Consider the following 19,833-nt stretch of genomic DNA (forward strand, 5'->3'; position numbering starts at 1 on the left):
AACAGAGGAACACCGCCAGAATAACTTTCCTGTTTTGGTTTTTTTTTTTGTTTTTTTACAAAGATCATAGATAACAATTTTCAATGGGCTAATGAACGTTAGAACTGGATTGTTAATTAATTAATTAATTAATTAATTGTTTAGCCTGTTGCATCTCAAACTCTGCCCTTTCCCACATAATGATAATTTCATGGAATGTTGTGAAACACCTTTGGGACAGACATAAATTCAGCATTCAAGGATGGCTTATGAATCCATCAAAAACCTTTGCAAGTTGCATAATGTGTTGACAATAGCACCAAATTACTACTGCATCCATATAATATTATTGTCTCACTATGGTAATTGCTGTCAGGGAAGAAATGCAACATGGTACCTGTTGGGGTTTATATAAATACAAATATATATATATATATATATATATATACACACTGTATACATATAGTTGTCTGTAAGCAAATACATATTCATGGCACACATATGCTGCCTTTCTAATAGACACACATGGGCTCTTACTGTTACCTATTAAGTAGATTATACTTGATCTTTTCTGTGCTGGCAGGCAGTTATTTTAAAACATAACCATATGCCTGTCAGCTAGGTGTAAATAGACAATTATGTAACATATGGGAATCTTTTAAATTTTACATTTAAATATAGGCTATACATTAATGAGGAAACCCTTATACATAATACATTATCATGACAGCAACTCAGAATCAATGCGAAACATGAATTAATACAAGGCAGATCTGTGCTTATTTTCAGGGATAAATGTCACAGCTTATATGATAGATAGATAGATAGATAGATAGATAGATAGATAGATAGATAGATAGATAGATAGATAGATAGATAGATAGATAGATAGAATGCTGATGAGTAGGCATCTAGTCTTGATGGCTATGATTCATCCATGTGATATTTGCAGAGGTTCAGTAGCTTAATGAGATGCAATACATAGCCCATTTTATAGCCTTAATGGGAATTAGCCATTTCACACTGTGAAACAAGTAGAGATATAAAAACAAATAAAGAGCTTGCCAGACAGAGTTTAATGCAGTCAGAATAAATGGCATGTGTGTGTAGTGGAAGAAACAGCATGTGTAACTGGAAACAGTGAAGGAGAGGAGGAGGGGGGTGAAGGAGAGACACAGGAGATGGAGAAAGGTAGATTCCTTTTTTTATGCAGGCTACCCCTCTCCTCTAAAAGAGTGCAACCCTCCCCTGAGCAGCAGACTGATTGGAACCATTCAAGCACATTTGGTATGCATGAGCACTGCTGCTTAAAGAAAGGAGGTTGATTTTTTTTTTTAAGGAGGATCAGGAGCTAAAGAAAATCCACTTTTCCAGCCTTCCAAGTTCCAGGGAGCATCAACTGCACGGAATTGCTACAAAGCTGGAATGGACATGTTGATGAGCATGGGATGTCAGAATCGCAAGGGCTCTTTTGTTCTTCTCTAGATATCTCTTAAGGTTTATTTTCCCAGTGGAATATTACAAAGGGTCATGAGTCAGACTGATGCACCCCGGCCTCTAAACTGGACCATTCGGAAGCTGTGCCATGCTGCCTTTCTACCTTCTGTTAGACTTCTAAAGGTATGAATGCTCCATACTGCTGACAGTCGTTATGAGCAATCAAAATATTACCATATAACTGCTTTTACTCTGTCTTGTGTTAACTTTATTTCTCTTCTTCAGCATGACAGGCTACTGTGTGTCTGTAGGAATGTAGCCAATAATTTGCTTTTCCGTCAGTTTGGGCATTTGCAAGTAGGGTTAAAACTGGTGTAAAAGAGAGAACAATGCTCTTGTGTTTCTATCTGATAGCTGCTCTCCCTGAGTCATAGAAGCAATGTATTTAGATCTCTGATTAATCCAAGTCTAAAGCTGCAGCTAAATGATTTGAAAACCAGAAGTATTTCCTTATTGCTTTGGGACATATGTCACAGAGGGATAGTTAGAAGATCCATTTTCAGAGAACAAAAGACTGTCACGCTTGATATAACGCTTATTTCTTAGGTCACTGTATCACCCCGGGAGACCAGAGAGCATCAGATGTGTGATATTTCCTCCAGTACCTAAAGGGTTACTACTTATTCTAAGAGTTAATCTTGTATGACATATGGAAAAATAATGGAAATTGATGAAAAGTATATTTTATTACACAGAAGCAAAGGTGACAATAAAAGCCATAGACCATGCCAGTGAAACCATTTCATTTCATCTTTGTTTTTCACCAGCCTTAGAATTGTGGTGTAATACATCTTACTGTCAAGACCCAATTCCATTTGAAACAGAACATAATGCTGTGCCTGCGTACCACAAACTTGCATGTCATTAAATATTTAACGATGCTAGAAAATGGAAGTCTGTTATAAAAATAGTTTATTCTAGCACAAAGCCACAAAAAATGATAATCAGGGTGAAACAAACAACAAAAAAATGATTTAAAACTTTTCATTAAAGAATATGTGTAAATAAAGGGTATGAAACGTTTGTAATAAGAACACAGCATATGACAATACTCCTTGCAGCTAGTGACCCATTTAACATTTTTCTGTGCTGTCAATGTATAATAATGTTTCTGTTTAACATCTGACACATTAGGTATAAATCATTCAATTTAGTGTGTAGTGCTTTTTACAGTAGATCGATATGCCTGGCTGGTATTTCTAATGATATAGGAATTTCTATCAGTGCTATAGAGGGGCAGGTCTTCATGAGATGTTTTCTGATAAGCCTCAGATCTTCAGAACAGCAGCCAGACAAACTTAGAGTATGCCAGGTCTCTGACAGATGTCAGCGCAGTAATGACAAGAGGCTATTCCAGGGGACGTGATCACGCTGAGGAATTAAGAGTGGAAAAAATGATGACATGTAAGCTGAAATAGAGTAGTAAAGACATTCCCTAAATAAGCAATATGAAAATATATAGAATTATAGTTTTTGGTCAATAGGATTGCATTGTCACCTATTTACTAATGAGCACTGAACCTTTAATAAACAGGTTAACTTGGAAGTCTCACCTCTCTGAGTGTTATCCTGTGGAGTCTGCTTTCTAATATGTGTAAAACATCTGTCACTGGAAGTGGAGAGAAAGCAGCATACATTATAATCATGAAGAGAATGATTACTATTTGCTATAAGAAGACTTGAAATGAAGTCATTACGTAACAGGTTTTATATTTATTTGCTATAACCTATTATATTAAAGTTTATTAACTTGTTCAGACTTGGGAGAAGATTATAGCTTGTCATCATCAGTTTTTTTATGTAATGTTTTACAAAGTGATACAGTTAGAAATGCTTTAACTCTCTGGTTGACTTCACTATCCTTTCTGGAGCTATATTTTGCATTGTGGCATGCTACTATATGAAGACCACCCATGGTTTATAGGCTGTGTATGGTTGTGCATTTTCTGCAACTGCAGTCATCAGCAGAAGCAAATTTTGCATTTGTGTTTGAACAGCTTGACATTAACAAAGCATATACAGAACCTGTTGGAAGATGACAAGGTCTGCCATGGACAGATTGTTTTTTTCTTGGCTGTTTGGTTCTTTTTTGGTATGATGTTGATACCTTTTGGAATGGATAAAGTAGAGAAATATTTTTAGGGCTGAAGGTTTAAAGCTTAGGTAAGGGGCTATTTGTAAGTGGTAGGTACCCTGACCAACTGTGTTGCATAATGTTGACCTGGAACAAGTGTTGGTGGTCAGTGGAGAAGTGCTTTCTTACCTTGGTGGTCAATGCATAAGTACCTCAGTATTTTGTTGGCTAGTGATAAAATACTTCCTTACATTGGTGGTCAGAGTAGTGCCCCCTTACATTAGTAGTCAGTTGTGATTGTCAAAGCTGGCTGGAGATTACTCGACCTCTACTAGTGCCTGTATTCTGTCTGGGACTTACTAGGTTTGGGGAAACTGGCAGCAGACCTAAGGCACATGCCCATAAGGTCTATCAATGCACATGTTCCTTAAAGTCATAATTTACCTTTATCAAAAAACTGCCTATGCAAATAAGGGATGTCTGTGGATGAAAACAACCTGTTGACCAAAATTTAACAATGCACTTGGTATTGGCCATTTACATACCTCATGAAGCCTGACCTGAAAACTCACAGAATGTTGCTAGAATGTTGCTAAGTGCAACCTAGCTATTACTGTTCACCTTCACCATCACTGGAGTGAGCTGTTTCTCTGACTCAAACCTCCTCACATGTGCTTTCTCTCCCCTGATACAGTAGCTCTGAGCTTAGCGTCAGAGAGCTCACTCCTGTGATAGTACAGGTGAACAGTAATAGCTAGACCTCGCTTAACAAGATCCTAGCAATGTCCTTGGAGTTTTCACGTCAGGCTTCATGAGATATGTAAATGGACTACACTTATAACAAGGGCATTTTTCAATTTTAGTCAAAGGCGCACAGTTTGTTTTTATCTATAGATGCCCCTTATCTTCAAAGACAGTTTTTTGGTAAAGGTGAACTAACAGTATCAGTATGTGGGTAGTACTTGTTTTGGTCTGGCTTATTTAGATGGACATCCAAAGCTAAATTTTACCACACATACAGTATCTCACAAAAGTGAGTACACCCCTCACATTTTTCTAAATATTTTATTATATCTCTTCATGTGGCAACACTGAAGAAATTACACTTTACTACAATGTAAAGTAGTGAGTGTACAGCTTGTATAACAGTGTAAATTTGCTGTCCCCTCAAAATAACTCAACATACAGCCATTAATGTCTAAACCGCTGGCAACAAAAGTGAGTACACCCCTAAGTGAAAATGTCCAAATTGGGTCCAAAGCATCAATATCTTGTGTGGCCACCATTATTTTCCAGCACTGCCTTAACCCTCTTGGGCATGGAGTTCACCAGAGCTTCACAGATTGCCACTGGAGTCCTCTTCCACTCCTCCATGACGACATCACAGAGCTGGTGGATGTTAGAGACCTTGCTCTCCTCCACCTTCTGTTTGAGGATGCCCCACAGATGCTCAATAGGGTTTAGGTCTGGAGACATGCTTGGCCAGTCCATCACCTTTACCCTCAGCTTCTTTAGCAAGGCAGTGGTCGTCTTGGAGGTGTGTTTGGGGTCCTTATCATGGTGGAATACTGCCCTGCGGCCCAGTCTCTGAAGTGAGGGGATCATGCTCTGCTTCAGTACGTCACAGTACATGTTGGCATTCATGGTTCCCTCAATGAACTGTAGCTCCCCAGTGCCGGCAGTACTCATGGAGCCCCAGAACATGACACTCCCACCACCATGCTTGACTGTAGGCAAGACACACTTGTCTTTGTACTCCTCACCTGGTTGCCACCACACATGATTGACACCATCTGAACCAAATAAGTTTATCTTGGTCTCATCAGATCACAGGACGTGGTTCCAGTAATCTATGTCCTTAGTATGCTTGTTTTCAGCAAACTGTTTGCAGGCTTTCTTGTGCATCATCTTTAGAAGAGGCTTCCTTCTGGGACGACAACCATGCAGACCAATTTGATGCAGTGTGCGGCGTATGGTCTAAGCACTGACAGGCTGACCCCCTCACCCCTTCAACCTCTGCAGCAATGCTGGCAGCACTCATACATCTATTTCCCAAAGACAATCACTGGATATGATGACGAGGTCTGTTCTGAGTGGAACCTGTTCTGTTAAACCGCTTTATGGTCTTGGCCACCATGTTGCAGCTGAGTTTCAGGGTCTTGGCAATCTTCTTATAGCCTAAGCCATCCTTATGTAGAGCAACAATTCTTTTTTTTAGATCCTCAGAGAGTTCTTTGCCATGAGGTGCCATGTTGAACTTCCAGTGACCGGTATGAGAGAGTGAGAGCGACAACACCAAATTTAACACACCTGCTCCCCATTCACACCTGAGACCTTGTAATACTAATGAGTCACATGACTCCAGGGAGGAAAAATGGCTAATTGGGCCCAACTTGGACATTTTCACTTAGGGGTGTACTCACTTTTCTTGCCAGCGGATTAGAAATTAATGGCTGTGTGATGAGTTATTTTGAGGGGACAGCAATCTTACACTGTTATACAAGCTGTACACTCACTACTTTACATTGTAGCAAAGTGTCATTTGTTCAGTGTTGTCCCATGAAAAGATATAATAAAGTATTTAGAAAAATGTAAGGGGTGTACTCACTTTTGTGAGATACTGTATAAAACAGGTCTAAAAATCATTAATTGCCAGTAAACAACACAACTGGCATGACCAAAGGATAAATCTAAATTAATTTTAAGTTTACAATTGCTGATGCAAATGTATTTATGAACATACCACTAAATTTAGCAGCACTGTAGTAGATTGTCTACATTTAAATCTTGTAAAAATTCCAGCTCAATCATCTTTTTACAAATTATGTCTCTAGAAGCATGCTATGTAGCAAGTAATTGGAAGTATAAATAGACATTGTTGTGAGACGTGTCAATTCAGTGTCAGTTAGCACAGAGGAGGACATTGGTGAAGTGATGAGGGAAGTGAGGGCATGTGGGATTGGGGGGAGGAATAGGGGTCAGTCGCAGTGGTGAGAGCGGGGGTTAGTGTACGTATTTTGTGAAACGGAGGGGGAGAGGATGGAAGTCAGCCAAAGTGAAGGTGCAGGAAGGGGAGTTAAGGCACAGTGGTAGAATGGTTTAGGGCACAGTGGTAAGAAAGTGGGAACAGGCACACTGGAAAGGAGGGAGGGTGCTGGCATAGTGGACATCAGGGGGTTGGTTGCAGGGGTGGTGATGAAAAGGGTAAAAAACTAGAAAGCCATGACCCACCACAGCACTCCTGCTGCAGAGACCACTGTAGATGTTCTGCGTGCTGGGTTTGGCTGTTGTGGATGGAGCTGGTCTACATCTAAATGTCAACATGTGCGGTAGCTACACATTGGCATCATCTTCTTGCCTCTCTTGTGCATTTGTCAGGTACTGGCTCCATTTTGGGTTCTCTCAATAACTCTACACTACCCCCAGAACAGACCTGGCATACAATGCTGCTGATCTTCTCTAACATGCAGTGATCTTCACAAAGACTACCAGTCAGCTTCCAGCATAGGAAGTCCCCTATCATTTATAACTTATCTGTGACTCCCATATGTTACATCTGCTAAAGAGTTGCAAATACATTATTAGTGTTGGGAGACTTTCTGTGACAGGAGCTAATTTACTGGTATCTGTGGGATCAGCATCACTGTCATTAAATGCCAAGCCTGGATCCTATATCCAACAAAGGCACAGTAGAACACCATAGACTTCTGTGGGGTTCTACTGCAAACAGCCCAGTCACAGAACTTTTCTGCCAGCTAGAAACTCACACCTTTCACCGACCCGGAAGCACGCGGGATGCCTAACTCCCATATGAGTAGGCGGACACATTTTGAGCACAGCGGAGGTACACTGGCCGCGGCAGACAGCTATAGTGGAGGTGATTCTAAAAGCACACCCTGCTGCAGTACCTGTTTGATATCCCAGAAGTAGAACAATCTATCCACAGCCTCCTAATATTTTATATGGATTATGATATATAATTGGAATGACTGGACTGTAGGTAAGTGAGTGTGGCGTCTGGCGCACACTTTTTTTGCTTTTTGTTTTTTTGAAGACAGTGTTGTCTCTTTTTAAGGGTATGGTGGGCGGTTCCTATTTATACTCAAGTTTAATTTGTATTCTTTGTGCTTCCAAAAGATTTTTGTAATTTTGCATCCTGACCCAGGTCTTGAATTTGTCACTATACCCCAGTGGCTCATGTTTATGGTCCTTTGGGCAGTCTTTATTGTCTGCCTTATTTCTGTATGTAATGTGTTTTGGCCATAGAGCCCCACTTCAAATCTCATCTAGTGAGTGGGTAAGTTACATAAGGTATCTTTCTGTATAGCTCGCATTTTTTTTATGGTTCCCTTTGCTTTTTATTTTACCACTTAGAAGTTTCCACTCTACCTGTTGGATTAATTTTTTGTATAAAGAATGCAACAAGAGGAGCTAGAATATGCAAAAAAGGATGGAAACCAAGTATAAAGGAAGTCTAGAATTAGGGCAAGGGGATCTTGCTGTTGGAATATGTAAGCCATAGAGGAAGCAAGAAGACATCTAGCTCCATCTATAACTAAAATCAGTTTTGTGTGGACTTACCCTTTAATTAAAGTCCAGTATTCCTACAGTGGGGATGGAAAGTATTCAGACCCCCTTACATTTTTCACTCTTTGTTATATTGCAGCCATTTGCTAAAATCATTTATGTACATTGTGTACATTTATGTAAAATCAAATGTACACACAGCACCCCATATTGACAGAAAAACATAGAATTGTTGACATTTTTGCAGATTTATTAAAAAAGAAAAACTGAAATATCACATGGTCCTAAGTATTCAGACTCTTTGCTCAGTATTTAGTAGAAGCACCCTTTTGATCTAATACAGCCATGAGTCTTTTTGGGAAAGATGCAACAAGTTTTTCACACCTGGATTTGGGGATCCTCTGCCATTCCTCCTTGCAGATCCTCTCCAGTTCTGTCAGGTTGGATGGTTAATGTTGGTGGACATCCATTTTTAGGTCTCTCTAGAGATGCTCAATTGGGTCTAAGTCAGGGCTCTGGCTGGGCCATTCAAGAACAGTCACGGAGTTGTTGTGAAGCCACTCCTTCGTTATTTTAGCTGTGTGTTTAGGGTCATTGTCTTGTTGGAAGGTAAACCTTCGGCCCAGTCTGAGGTCCTGAGCACTCTGGAGAAGGTTTTTGTCCAGGATATCCCTGTACTTGGCCGCATTCATCTTTCCCTCGATTGTAACCAGTTGTCCTGTCCCTGCAGCTGAAAAACACCCCCCACAGCATGATGCTGCCACCACCATTCTTCACTGTTGGGACTGTATTGGACAGGTGATGAGCAGTGCCTGGTTTTCTCCACACATACCGCTTAGAATTAAGGCCAAAAAGTTCTATCTTGGTCTCATTAGACCAAAGAATCTTATTTCTCACCATCTTGGAGTCCTTCAGGTGTTTTTTAGCAAACTCCATGCAGGCTTTCATGTGTCTTGCACTGGGGAGAGGCTTCCGTCGGGCTACTCTGCCATAAAGCCCCGACTGGTGGAGGGCTGCAGTGATGGTTGACTTTCTACAACTTTCTCCCATCTCCCGACTGCATCTCTGGAGCTCAGCCACAGTGATCTTTGGGTTCTTCTTTACCTCTCTCACCAAGGCTCTTCTTCCCCGATAGCTCAGTTTGGCCGGATGGCCAGCTCTAGGAAGGGTTCTGGTCATCCTAAATGTCTTCTATTTAAGGATTATGGAGGCCACTGTGCTCTTAGGAACCTTAAGTGCAGCAGAAACTTTTTTGTAACCTTGGCCAGATCTGTGCCTTGCCACAATTCTGTCTGTGAGCTCTTCAGGCAGTTCCTTTGACCTCATGATTCTCATTTGCTCTTACATGCACTGTGAGCTGTAAGGTCTTATATAGACAGGTGTGTGGCTTTCCTAATCAAGTCCAATCAGTATAATCAAACACAGCTGGACTCAAATGAAGGTGTAGAACCATCTCCAGGATGATCAGAAGAAATGGACAGCACCTGAGTTAAATATATGAGTGTCACAGCAAAGGGTCTGAATACTTAGGACCATGTGATATTTGAGTTTTTATTTTTTAATAAATCTGCAAAAATGTCAACAATTCTGTGTTTTTCTGTCAATATGGGGTGCTGTGTGTACAATAATGAGGGAAAAATTAACTTAAATGATTTTAGCAAATGGCTGCAATATAACAAAGAGTGAAACATTTAAGGGGGTCTGAATACTTTCTGTCCCCACTGTATACTTTTACTACTTATTCATTGTATTAGTACTGTTTCAGCATTATCAACAGATGGAATCAGAGACAGCAACAAAAGCTTATTTAGTAGAATAGTGAGTATTTGTATTTTCCCTGTGTATATATGCTCCAGTGACTCCAGCACCCTCTCATTTCTTTCCCTAGTGATATTGTAACAAGTAGAGAGCTCAGACCAAAATAAAAGCTTGACAGAAGTTTTTACTCCTACCCACTCTTTTTTTTTTTACTGGAATCAAGTTTTAAATAAACTGCAGGTTTTCAACCAGAGCATTACACTATTCAACCTACTTTATGTTTTACATTACTGCTTTTCCTTCTTAAATTTGTTTATTGTTTTCAATAAAATAAAGGAGAACAATCTGACTTTTACAAAGATTGTGGTACAAATTTAAAGGGTATCAAATGAATGACTTCAATTGGAAAGAGACTAATAAAAATTAAAATGCAATATCGCACTATATAAGCATCAAATTGACCATCAATGTCAAAAATGTCATATAATTGAAAAGAAAGAGAAAGGTAGATCGTTGACTGGCAGTCTGACTAAAAACAAGGTGATTAACAAATCAGTAAAGCAAAAGTACATGTCAATGGGTCTGGAGAACAACCCTGTGCGTACCACATAAGTACTGATAAAAAGGAAAGAGTCATGAAAAAGGAGTACGAGAATAGAAGAAGTAAAGAAAAGGGAAAAAACACAGCGGGAGAAAAGGATAAATTTGATAGAGGTAGTGCGGCTTCAACCGAATGAAAGGTGATGAATTAAGTATTATTACCATGGCAACAGTAAAGTGTTATCAAAGTCTGGAGTTAAACAGTGTTTAACCCAAGGTAACCAAAGTTTTTCAAATTTGCATATCTGATCACGCTCAATGGCTTCCATTTTAGCATGAACAAGGACTCTATTGGTTCTGTGAGTGGTTTTGACTACAATCAGATATTGAGTAGCTATGGTTTGTTGTGCGGGTGTTAAGAGCTGTAAAAGAAGGCGAAATTGACTCTGTGTAATTCCGTCTGGTTTTAGATTCAAAAGAGCTATAGCAGAATTAGGTTGTATGGAAGTTTAAAACACTTTAGAAGCTAAATCAAAAACTGCCTTCCAAATTTTTTTTTTTGGAAGCAGATTTAGTGGCTAACCATATACCGGACCATTCAGTTTCAGCGAATGAGCGGTTTAGTACTTGTTCCCATTTAGAAACATATGGAGGGGGGTTAGTATCAAAACTAGCTAGAATTTGTTTATAAAGAATCAAAACAAGTCCTATGATATGTGGGACATAATTACATATATGCTCAAAATGCAACATCTAGGAAAACAGAGTGCCTGATTGTAGGTATGGTTGGAAAAAAAATGTAATCTCTAAATAACGGGACTAATTTAGATTGGGGAAGTCCATAAGTTTCACATAGAGTAGGAAAGAAGTGTAAAGAAGATGTGAATACAAATGTATATAATCTAAATAGATTAGCTGCACTCCACGCATTAAAGGAATTAGGGGAAATCCAGGCAGGGTAAAAGGCAGGGTTTTTAATAAAAGAAAGAAGTCGTATATGGGGCGATTGAAGGCCAAGAGTGGTTTTAAATCTATGCCAGATTGATAAAGAGTTTTGTGATAGGATTGCGGATAGAGGTACGATCAACTGGCTGTAACCATAGCATATTGGCTACAGAGATAGGGTCACAGTTGACAGACTCAATTGCTACCCATAGTGTAACTTCCTTTACCGCATGGTATTTAGGTAAATGTGCAAGGTGAGCTGCATGATAATAGGCAGAAATATTGGGGAGACCTAAGCCTCCACATTGTTGTGGAAGACAAAGAGTGGATTTAGAGGTATGGAGTTTAGCTGTGCCCCAGATAAACGCTGTAATTCTACGCTGAATAAGTCATAAGAAATGGGATGGCACTGAAATGGGCAGGACTCTAAAAAGGTATAATAATTTGGGTAAAATAGCCATCTTGATTACATTAATTTTGCCTATTAAGGATAAGGAAATAGAGGACCATTGTGTTAACAATTCGGTAAACTGTTTCAGTAACGGAGGGAAGTTAGCTGAATATAAATCGGCTATTTTAGCAGTAAGTTGTATTCCTAGGTATGTGAGTCAATGTGGTGTCCATGCAAAGGGGAGCGAGTTTTTAGCAAGTTGAAGTTCAGCAGGAGATAGGTAGATGTTGCATGCAGTGGATTTTTGGTAATTAACTGTCAGACCTGAAATGTGTGAAAAACGGTCTAGGATAGAAAGGAGATTAGGTACTGTGATATCGAGAGAGGTCATAAAGAGGAAGCTATCATCAGCAAAAAGGCAGACTTTATGATGACAACTGCCAAATTCAATACCTTTAATGTTTGAGTCTGATCTAATCAACTGGGCAAGCAGCTCGATGATGAGAGCAAAAAGAAGTGGAGAAAGAGGGCATCCTTGACGGGTGCCACTTCCAATAGGGAATAGGCCAGATTTAAAACGGGATATTTGATACATGCTTTTGGTTTGTCGTATAGGGATAAAATCTACTTCAAGAAATGGTGTGCAAACCCCCATTTTTGAAGAGTATACTGAAGATAGGACCATAAGACTGTGTCAAAAGCTTTTTTAATATCGAGAGAAAGAAAACATGTTGGTAAACTTCTAGATTTGGTTGCATGAGCAAGTAATGAAGCTCTGCGAACATTGTCACCTGCTTGGCGTAGGGTGACCCAACTTAATCACAATAAATAAGTTCACCTATCACCTGATTTAAACGTGTTGCTAGTATTTTGACTAAAAGTTTTATGTCAGGATTAAGGAGTTAAATAGGACGATAATTTGTCCAGGAGGTTGTATCAGATTTAGGTTTAGGTAACAGAGATTATAACCATTAATGATTCTGAATGAAAAGAGTGTCTCTTCAGCAACGAATTAAAGGCTTCAGTCAGGATAGGAGTTAAAATATCAGAAAACTTCTTGTAATAAGAATCTGAAAACCCATCTGGGCCAGGATGCTTATTGGGTTTTTAGGCTTTGATAGCCATGTTGGAAGTGTGATATGAGATAAAAGGACATCAGCAGCTGTGTGATCAAAGTTATAGTTTGAAGAGTATAATTTAGCAAGATTTGAGCGAAAGGTGTGTAAAATTTTGACAGGATTACTTGTATAATTATCTTGATTTAGCTTAAGTCGCACAGATGTTGTGGGTTTTTGCAATGAACACAAGGTTCGAGCTAATAGGTTATCAGGTTTGTTTACCTTGAGATAATAGAAGTGTTACACATATAATAGAAGTGTTATGCATAAAAGTTCATCTGCAGAGTCGGTAAGAAACAAGTCAAACTCTAAACAGGCCCTATCAAGTTGAGCTTTAGTGGAGGGGGAGGGAGAGTTTTGAAATGCATTATGACAAGAATTAAAATCAGTTTCTAATTTTTGGTGGAGGAGTTTGCGCTCACATTTGCAAAATGATGCCTGTCGGATAAGGACACCCCGTATTACAGGTTTATGGGCTTCCCAAAGAGTGAGGGTAGAAATATCTGGAGAAGTGTTATTAGTGAAATGGTCAGTGAGAGTGGGCTTGATATCTAATGAATGGGATGGGTGAGTTAAAATCGAATCGTTTATAAACCAGGATGTATTGTATGCTTTTGGGACAAGGGAGGAGATGGTAGTGCAAGCTGCACTATGATCAAACCAGGTAAAGTGTATAATGATCGAGGAAAGGCCTTCTGGTGCCATGCCTAAATTTAGGAAAATATGATCAATCCTAGAGAATGACTTATGTGGATGAGAGTAATAGGTAAAGCATCTGCGAGCTGGGTTAAGCTCACGCCAGGAGTCAAACAAGTTATATTTAGAAAGAAGTTGTTCAAATGAAAGTTTAGAAGGACTGGAAGAGGAACAGGGTTGGGGATTTATCTAAAAAGGGAAAGAGGACTTGGCTTGAATCATAGTACCTAATTTATGGGTATCAAGAATAGATAGATGAAATGGGAAAAGATGGGGAAGAAAAGAGGTTGGGTGTTTATTAGGAGCATAATATGATACTATGGTTACTGCTACATCTAAACTGTGTCTAGTAAATATGAGATAACAACCCTCGGAATCTTTAATTTCAGATGTTGGTACAAATGGGGTTGTATGGTGGAGAGCTATAAGAACCCCTCATTGTTTAGTAGCTGCTAAGGTTGTAAATACTTGTGGATAAGAGGCACTGATTAAATTGGGGGGTGGCTTGAGCTGTAAAATTAGTCTCTTATAGACAAAGAATATGAATTTTGGCTGCAGCAAAAGAGCGAAATGCCTTGGTACATTTATGTGGTATATTAAGACCTTGGACTTTTAAAGTCAAAACATTTAGGGGGCCATAATAATGATGTTAGGAACTGAATAACAGATGATTTAACAATATATAATGGGATTGCGACTACCTCAGGAAAAGAAGTAGGAAAAAAGAAAGAATAGAAGAAAATAAAGTGAACTAGCTCTCATAGAGCAAATGTATTTAAAATTTGCAATATGGTATAGAGAGCGGAGGACAAAATACAAGGACGTACTGGAAGAGCAACAAGCGGTCCACCAGAGGCCAAAGGGCTACCGGCCGATACCCACATAACATTAAAAATTGATAATATAAGCAATCTAAGTATAAGCTAAGTATGAGCTATCACTTAACTGTATAAAGTGATACAAATAAATGGTAGGCTATCACTTAAATATATAAAGTGACAAAAAGGAATGAAAAACAAAAAACAGACTGTATGAACAAATCATATGACTGAGTGTAAGGAGTCCATAAAAAATGCTGAAAGCCGTAAGAATAGTTCTGAAAACTGTGTCATAAAAAATATCAAAAAAGTGATTCCTCAATAGTGGTATATTGTAGGATTTCCCAAAGACAGTGACAAGTGACAACTTTTTTGTTTTTCATTCATTTTTTGTCACTCTATGTATTTAAGTGATAGCTTACCATTTATTTGTATCACTTTATACAGTTAAGTGATAGCTCATACTTAGCTTATACTAAGATTGTTTATATTATTATCAATTTTTATTATGTATTATTTCACTAGTTTATCACGTTATATATACATTGGAAAAAGTATTCAGTATACACTCTGTGTATCATATAGATCACTGACAATCACTTACTAGCGCAGCTCCTTTTATTTATTTATTTTTGTTGATGTTGTATACCATCTTGAGCCGCAGCTTCTGTTTTAACTGATAGCGCAGTTTTTTATTTTTACCACATAATATTAATGGGGATCTGAAGGTAGCTTACTGGGGGTGCAAAGACACCTCCAAAAGGAGCACTGCCAACAATAATATTATAATACATATGGAAAGTTGATAACCACGTCCCGGTATTTTCTATACCCTAAAATGCACTATAGAAGCTCAAGAGGGGGAGCATAAATATTAGGGTAAGAAGCAACTATGTAACATAAAGCATCAAATATAACAATAAAAATAAATAATAGTACAAGGCTATGTAATAAAGTAAAGCTGGTAGCATACTGCTATCAGTAAAAGGGAGACCAGCAGTTGAAGTATATGAGTGAAATTACTGTTATGTACTTGCAAAAAGCAAGATAAAACAAATAAAGCAGGATAACTTTCTAGCCTTTTGAATGACTAGATGGTCCAGGTATATTGACAACTGGCATTGGATTAGGAAATGAAGATGATCAGTCCATAGAGTCTTCAGGAACTGGCGTAGGAGAAGCAAAATGACCACGCTTTGATTGCCCCTGGCGACTTCAATCACTTCCATTAGCCACTGGTTTTTGCAGAGAGTGGGAGGCTGATTGACTTTGCGTGCTATTTTGGTTGAGAGGGCGTTCTAAAAGCTGCATGTCTTGTAAGAAAGACTGAAGTTGTTCAACAGAACGACAGACATATTTAGAGCCTTGGTGCGTGAAACAAATTGAAAACGGGAAACCAGATTGATATGTGATTTGATGTCGCTGTAGAACTTTGAAGAAGTGGCTTCAAAGCCTGTCTTTTAGAAATAGAGAGCTGAGAGAGGTCAGAAAATAGGTGATAAGTATGTCCCTGGAAGGTTAGCATATTGAGCTGCAGCTCTAGCTGCAGCCAGGGGTTGTTCTTTGGTGCAGAAATAGTGAAATTTGGCGATTATATCACGCAACCATCCATCAGCTTTACGTGGTGTGAGGGCTCTATGAACCCTCTCCATTTCCATTTGTTCGACTGGTATAGATGGCTGTAGTTCTTGAAATAGGGCCAGCATGGTAGCTTGTAAATCAGTGACAGATTCAGGAATCCCACGAATACGTATGTTAAAACACCGGGCCCTATTTTCATAATCCTCTAAACGGGATTGGAGGACTAATTTTTCCTCTTTGAGATTTTCAATTTCAGTCATATAAGCTAATGTGCTATTTTCCAGTTCATCAACCCTTAACTCAAGGTTAGCAGTGCGTTGGCCCAATTCTCGGATTTCCCTAGTCAGACTGTCTGTAATATGATCTGAAGTCTGTTTAAGGGCTTTGTGAAGCATTTTCTCAAATTGAATTAGAACATAAGAATAAGCAGGGTCTGTAAAAGATGTCAATTGTGGCGCTTGTGTTGATTAATCAGAGTCAGATCCCTCCTGTGTTACAGCTGTTACCTTAGAGCACTGAGAGGGTTTCACAGAACGTGAGGTAACAGAAGGAGGGGGTTGAGCCAGTGCCATTTTGACTAAAGCCTGGGCCAGCGCATCTTTGAAATTTGGCTTCATTCTTGGGCTTGAACATCCGAGAACCATCACCTGAGGTAGCGGGGGTTTATCACTGGTCAGGCAGCAAATTTTTGTCAGCATAGCCAAGCTGGGATGTGAAAGAAAGTGTCAGAAACATCCCTTCAGGAGTGGAGCACTAAGCTGGCATGTCTGCTTAGTCAGACTTCAAGCTCCACCCCCACATTATTGCTTTTCAACTAACAATTTTTTTAAGGGCTCATTCACATGGTTGTAGAGAGCTGTAAACAGTTTGCATCCAGAGCTACTCATTTGCCCCTTGTATGCAAGTAAATGTTCATATGTGTGGTTACATGCATACAGCTGTTGTCTGCTATTGATTTGCACAGGCAGCTATACAAAAAAATCTGCCACTCAGGGACGAAAAAGAGTCACTTGGTTTTCATGATGATCTGCTCTTGATTTGCTTGTTTTTCACAATTTACTGCTCTCTGCATCCATGTAAATCAGCCATTAGGCTTGACTATGCTTTTATCAAATTTTAGCATTAGGTAGCACTTGATATGTATCAGAAGTGCACACTAAGACCTGCCCCCACCCCCTGTTTTGTCATTAGGTTGTTAGATGAATATTGAAGCATTTTATACCTTGTGTTATCATATTGTAAACTAGTATATCTTGGTTTAATTAAAATTCACAGAGACTTGTAATAGTTCAATCACCCTTTAGAATCCCTTCTAGCCACCCCACTGAAATTAACAGTGCTTGTGCCCGTATCATGTACCTGTCAGAGACAGATAAATGAATCTGGTGAAGCCTGGCACTAAGGTTTGAGTGTTCATACTGGATAATCCTTTCTCAGTGCGCTCCCTCCCCACAAATCCATCCATCACACTCACAGGCACATGGCCCAAGTAGGAGTGGGCCAAGCCTCATACGGAACTGGGAGATTAGTTCCCCATCAGGACTGCCTTGCTGTCGATTGACAGCCCACAGACGCACCCATAGCTGATATATAGTTCAATAGCATCTTTTTAAACCACCCACTGCTGTCCACTGTCAATCAAATGTAAGGCCCACTAAGTGACTCAAATCAGTTTCCAAATATAGGCATTGCTATATTTGACATCACCACAATCCTGGTTTTTTACATTTAGCCTTAGACTACGGAATCTTTGAATCTCTCTCTAAATGGGGCCAGATTTGGAACCCTTATATTAATGACAGCTTCCCAGCACAGGCATGCTTTGCTCTGAGCACTGGTGTACCTCTGCATGCCAGCACAGAGCTGGTCCCCAATTGCCACCAGTTTCCTAATCTGTGAACTGGTGGTAGTTTTTTAAAACTCTTTCTCAGCCATAGTGCAAGGTTTTTAAAGTAGTGGTAGTTAACACTAACTGAAATTGTCACCTGCATGGGTAATGTTACCGAAACTGGTGCAAATGCTTGCCTAAATTAGGCGCAGGTCATTCTAAAGAGACCTACTGACAGAATTCCCTAGATTGAAACTCACCCCAACTCCAGTTAACTCATAGCACTGTCACTCCCACCAATGTCATGTGGTCACATAACAAACTTCAAACATGCTCATACATGTAAAGCTCCATCATACAAAATGTATAGAATAAGTTAGGTTTTCCGGCCCATGACTAATAGTGTGTCTATTTCTTTATGCTTAGTACAATAATGTCCAGCCAGGCAGCTTAGGATCTTACAAATAAATCAGTTGCATTTTGTATGATTAAATAAAGCTGCGTTTTCAGTAATGAAGACAGAAATATGACAATGAGGCCAAAATGAAGGCTGCAACGTTTTCCAAATATATCTGCGTAACACGTTGTAAGATTTAATTGATAAACTAGTTAACATCTTTTCATGCAAGGTTGTGCATTTACAGTATAGATATGTTGTGGATGTTAATTTTTTTCGTGTTATGATTTGTATATGTATTATTTTCTTTAGCAGCTACTGTTACCCAGTGGGCTTTTATGTCCTGTCTGTTATCAACAGCTGAATGACTTCTGCTCAAAGATGCATACACAAAGCACTGAACCAACAAATCAATTAGTATATCACCCATCTATCATTACAGCACTACAATGACTAATCCTTGCTTAGTAGTGCATTGGTGGAAGAAACAACTCATACACACATCAGCAGACCACAGAGCGGCTTGACGTTTTATGGTTTGAGTTATACAGCTATGACAGCAATAAGCTATGAATGCATTTACTTAACTACATAATTCAAAGGAAACAGGCAATGGGGAAAACACATCAGCTGTTCTTTCTGATCTCCTTGCTAATTGACTGGCTGTCATGCTGATCCTCGGGTTGACAAACTGATCAGAATTATTATGCAGGCAGTGAGGTCAAAACTCCTGACTATCTGTTCTTGTGCAAATTCAGTGACCAAGAAGTAAGTAATTCCAAAGGATCACCAGAACAGGCATGAAATTAGCATTTTCAGTAGGAAATAACAAATGGCAGCCTAGGTATCTCCTTCATAACAGGTTTTGATTATTAAGGTAAAGAGTAATACTCATGGCTCATTTAGATTTGCGACTGAGGAGTGTTAAAGCAGCGGACAGGGGTGCCCACCGGTTGCAATGCTTTGCTTCACATCTGTGGCAAAAACGATTGCTCCTATCGCAATTAAAGCAGCGATAAAACCCAAAAGCAAACATTTATTATATTGCAGCTTACCAATTCTTAGATGTGATGGCTGCATTAGTTTCCTTCTTTAGTCTTTCTATTTTCATCAGGTGGTCCAGCAGGCAAGTCTGTTGTTTTTCAACAGAAAAGCTCTTTTGTAGTTACAGGGATGAGCCAGACCATTTAACGCTGGCAGAGGTGCTTACAATGATCAGCTTTTATTTATTTATGTAAAACCTTTATACCAAAAGGAAAAAAAAACAACTGTGTGCTGTAACAGTTATAAAGTATTAGCTGGTGTTCCGATTCAATATGTTGGTGTATTTAAATCTACTACTACATCTAACACCCCCCCTCCTCGACTGACAATGCTGCTGTCTGCTGTGCCTCCTGTGCTCATTCATCCACTCATGTAATACACATGTATTATAAATGTATTAGATTGGGGCACTGTAATACAGGAGGTGTGTTACTAGCCAGATCGCCAAGTAAAAACAGATGTAAAAAAGCCTAAATAAATAAAACTAATGCAGCCACCACATCTAATGATTGGTAATCTGCAATATATTAAATTTTTGTGTTTAATACAACTTTAATACTCTGGCCAACAGAATTCATTAATGCTCAAATGCTATATGTGCCTAAACATGCCTGCAATATGTGTCTTTTACCACATTTAA

General features: G+C 39.2%; 1 protein-coding gene across 2 annotated transcripts in view; it reads left to right on the forward strand.

The window, feature by feature from the left end:
• The first annotated feature begins 1,101 nt into the window (after positions 1-1,101).
• The window catches only part of TRPM3 (transient receptor potential cation channel subfamily M member 3), a 579,111-nt gene continuing 560,379 nt past the window's right edge, over positions 1,102-19,833 (forward strand). For both annotated transcript variants that reach the window (XM_073634544.1, XM_073634551.1), the window contains exon 1: positions 1,102-1,599. In XM_073634544.1, coding sequence (XP_073490645.1) covers positions 1,510-1,599 — 90 coding nt within the window. In that variant the 5' untranslated portion in view covers positions 1,102-1,509. The remainder of the gene's footprint in view (positions 1,600-19,833) is intronic.

The sequence above is a fragment of the Aquarana catesbeiana genome, linkage group LG01 (genome assembly GCF_042186555.1).
Source record: "Aquarana catesbeiana isolate 2022-GZ linkage group LG01, ASM4218655v1, whole genome shotgun sequence".
NCBI classification, from domain to species: Eukaryota; Metazoa; Chordata; class Amphibia; order Anura; family Ranidae; genus Aquarana; species Aquarana catesbeiana.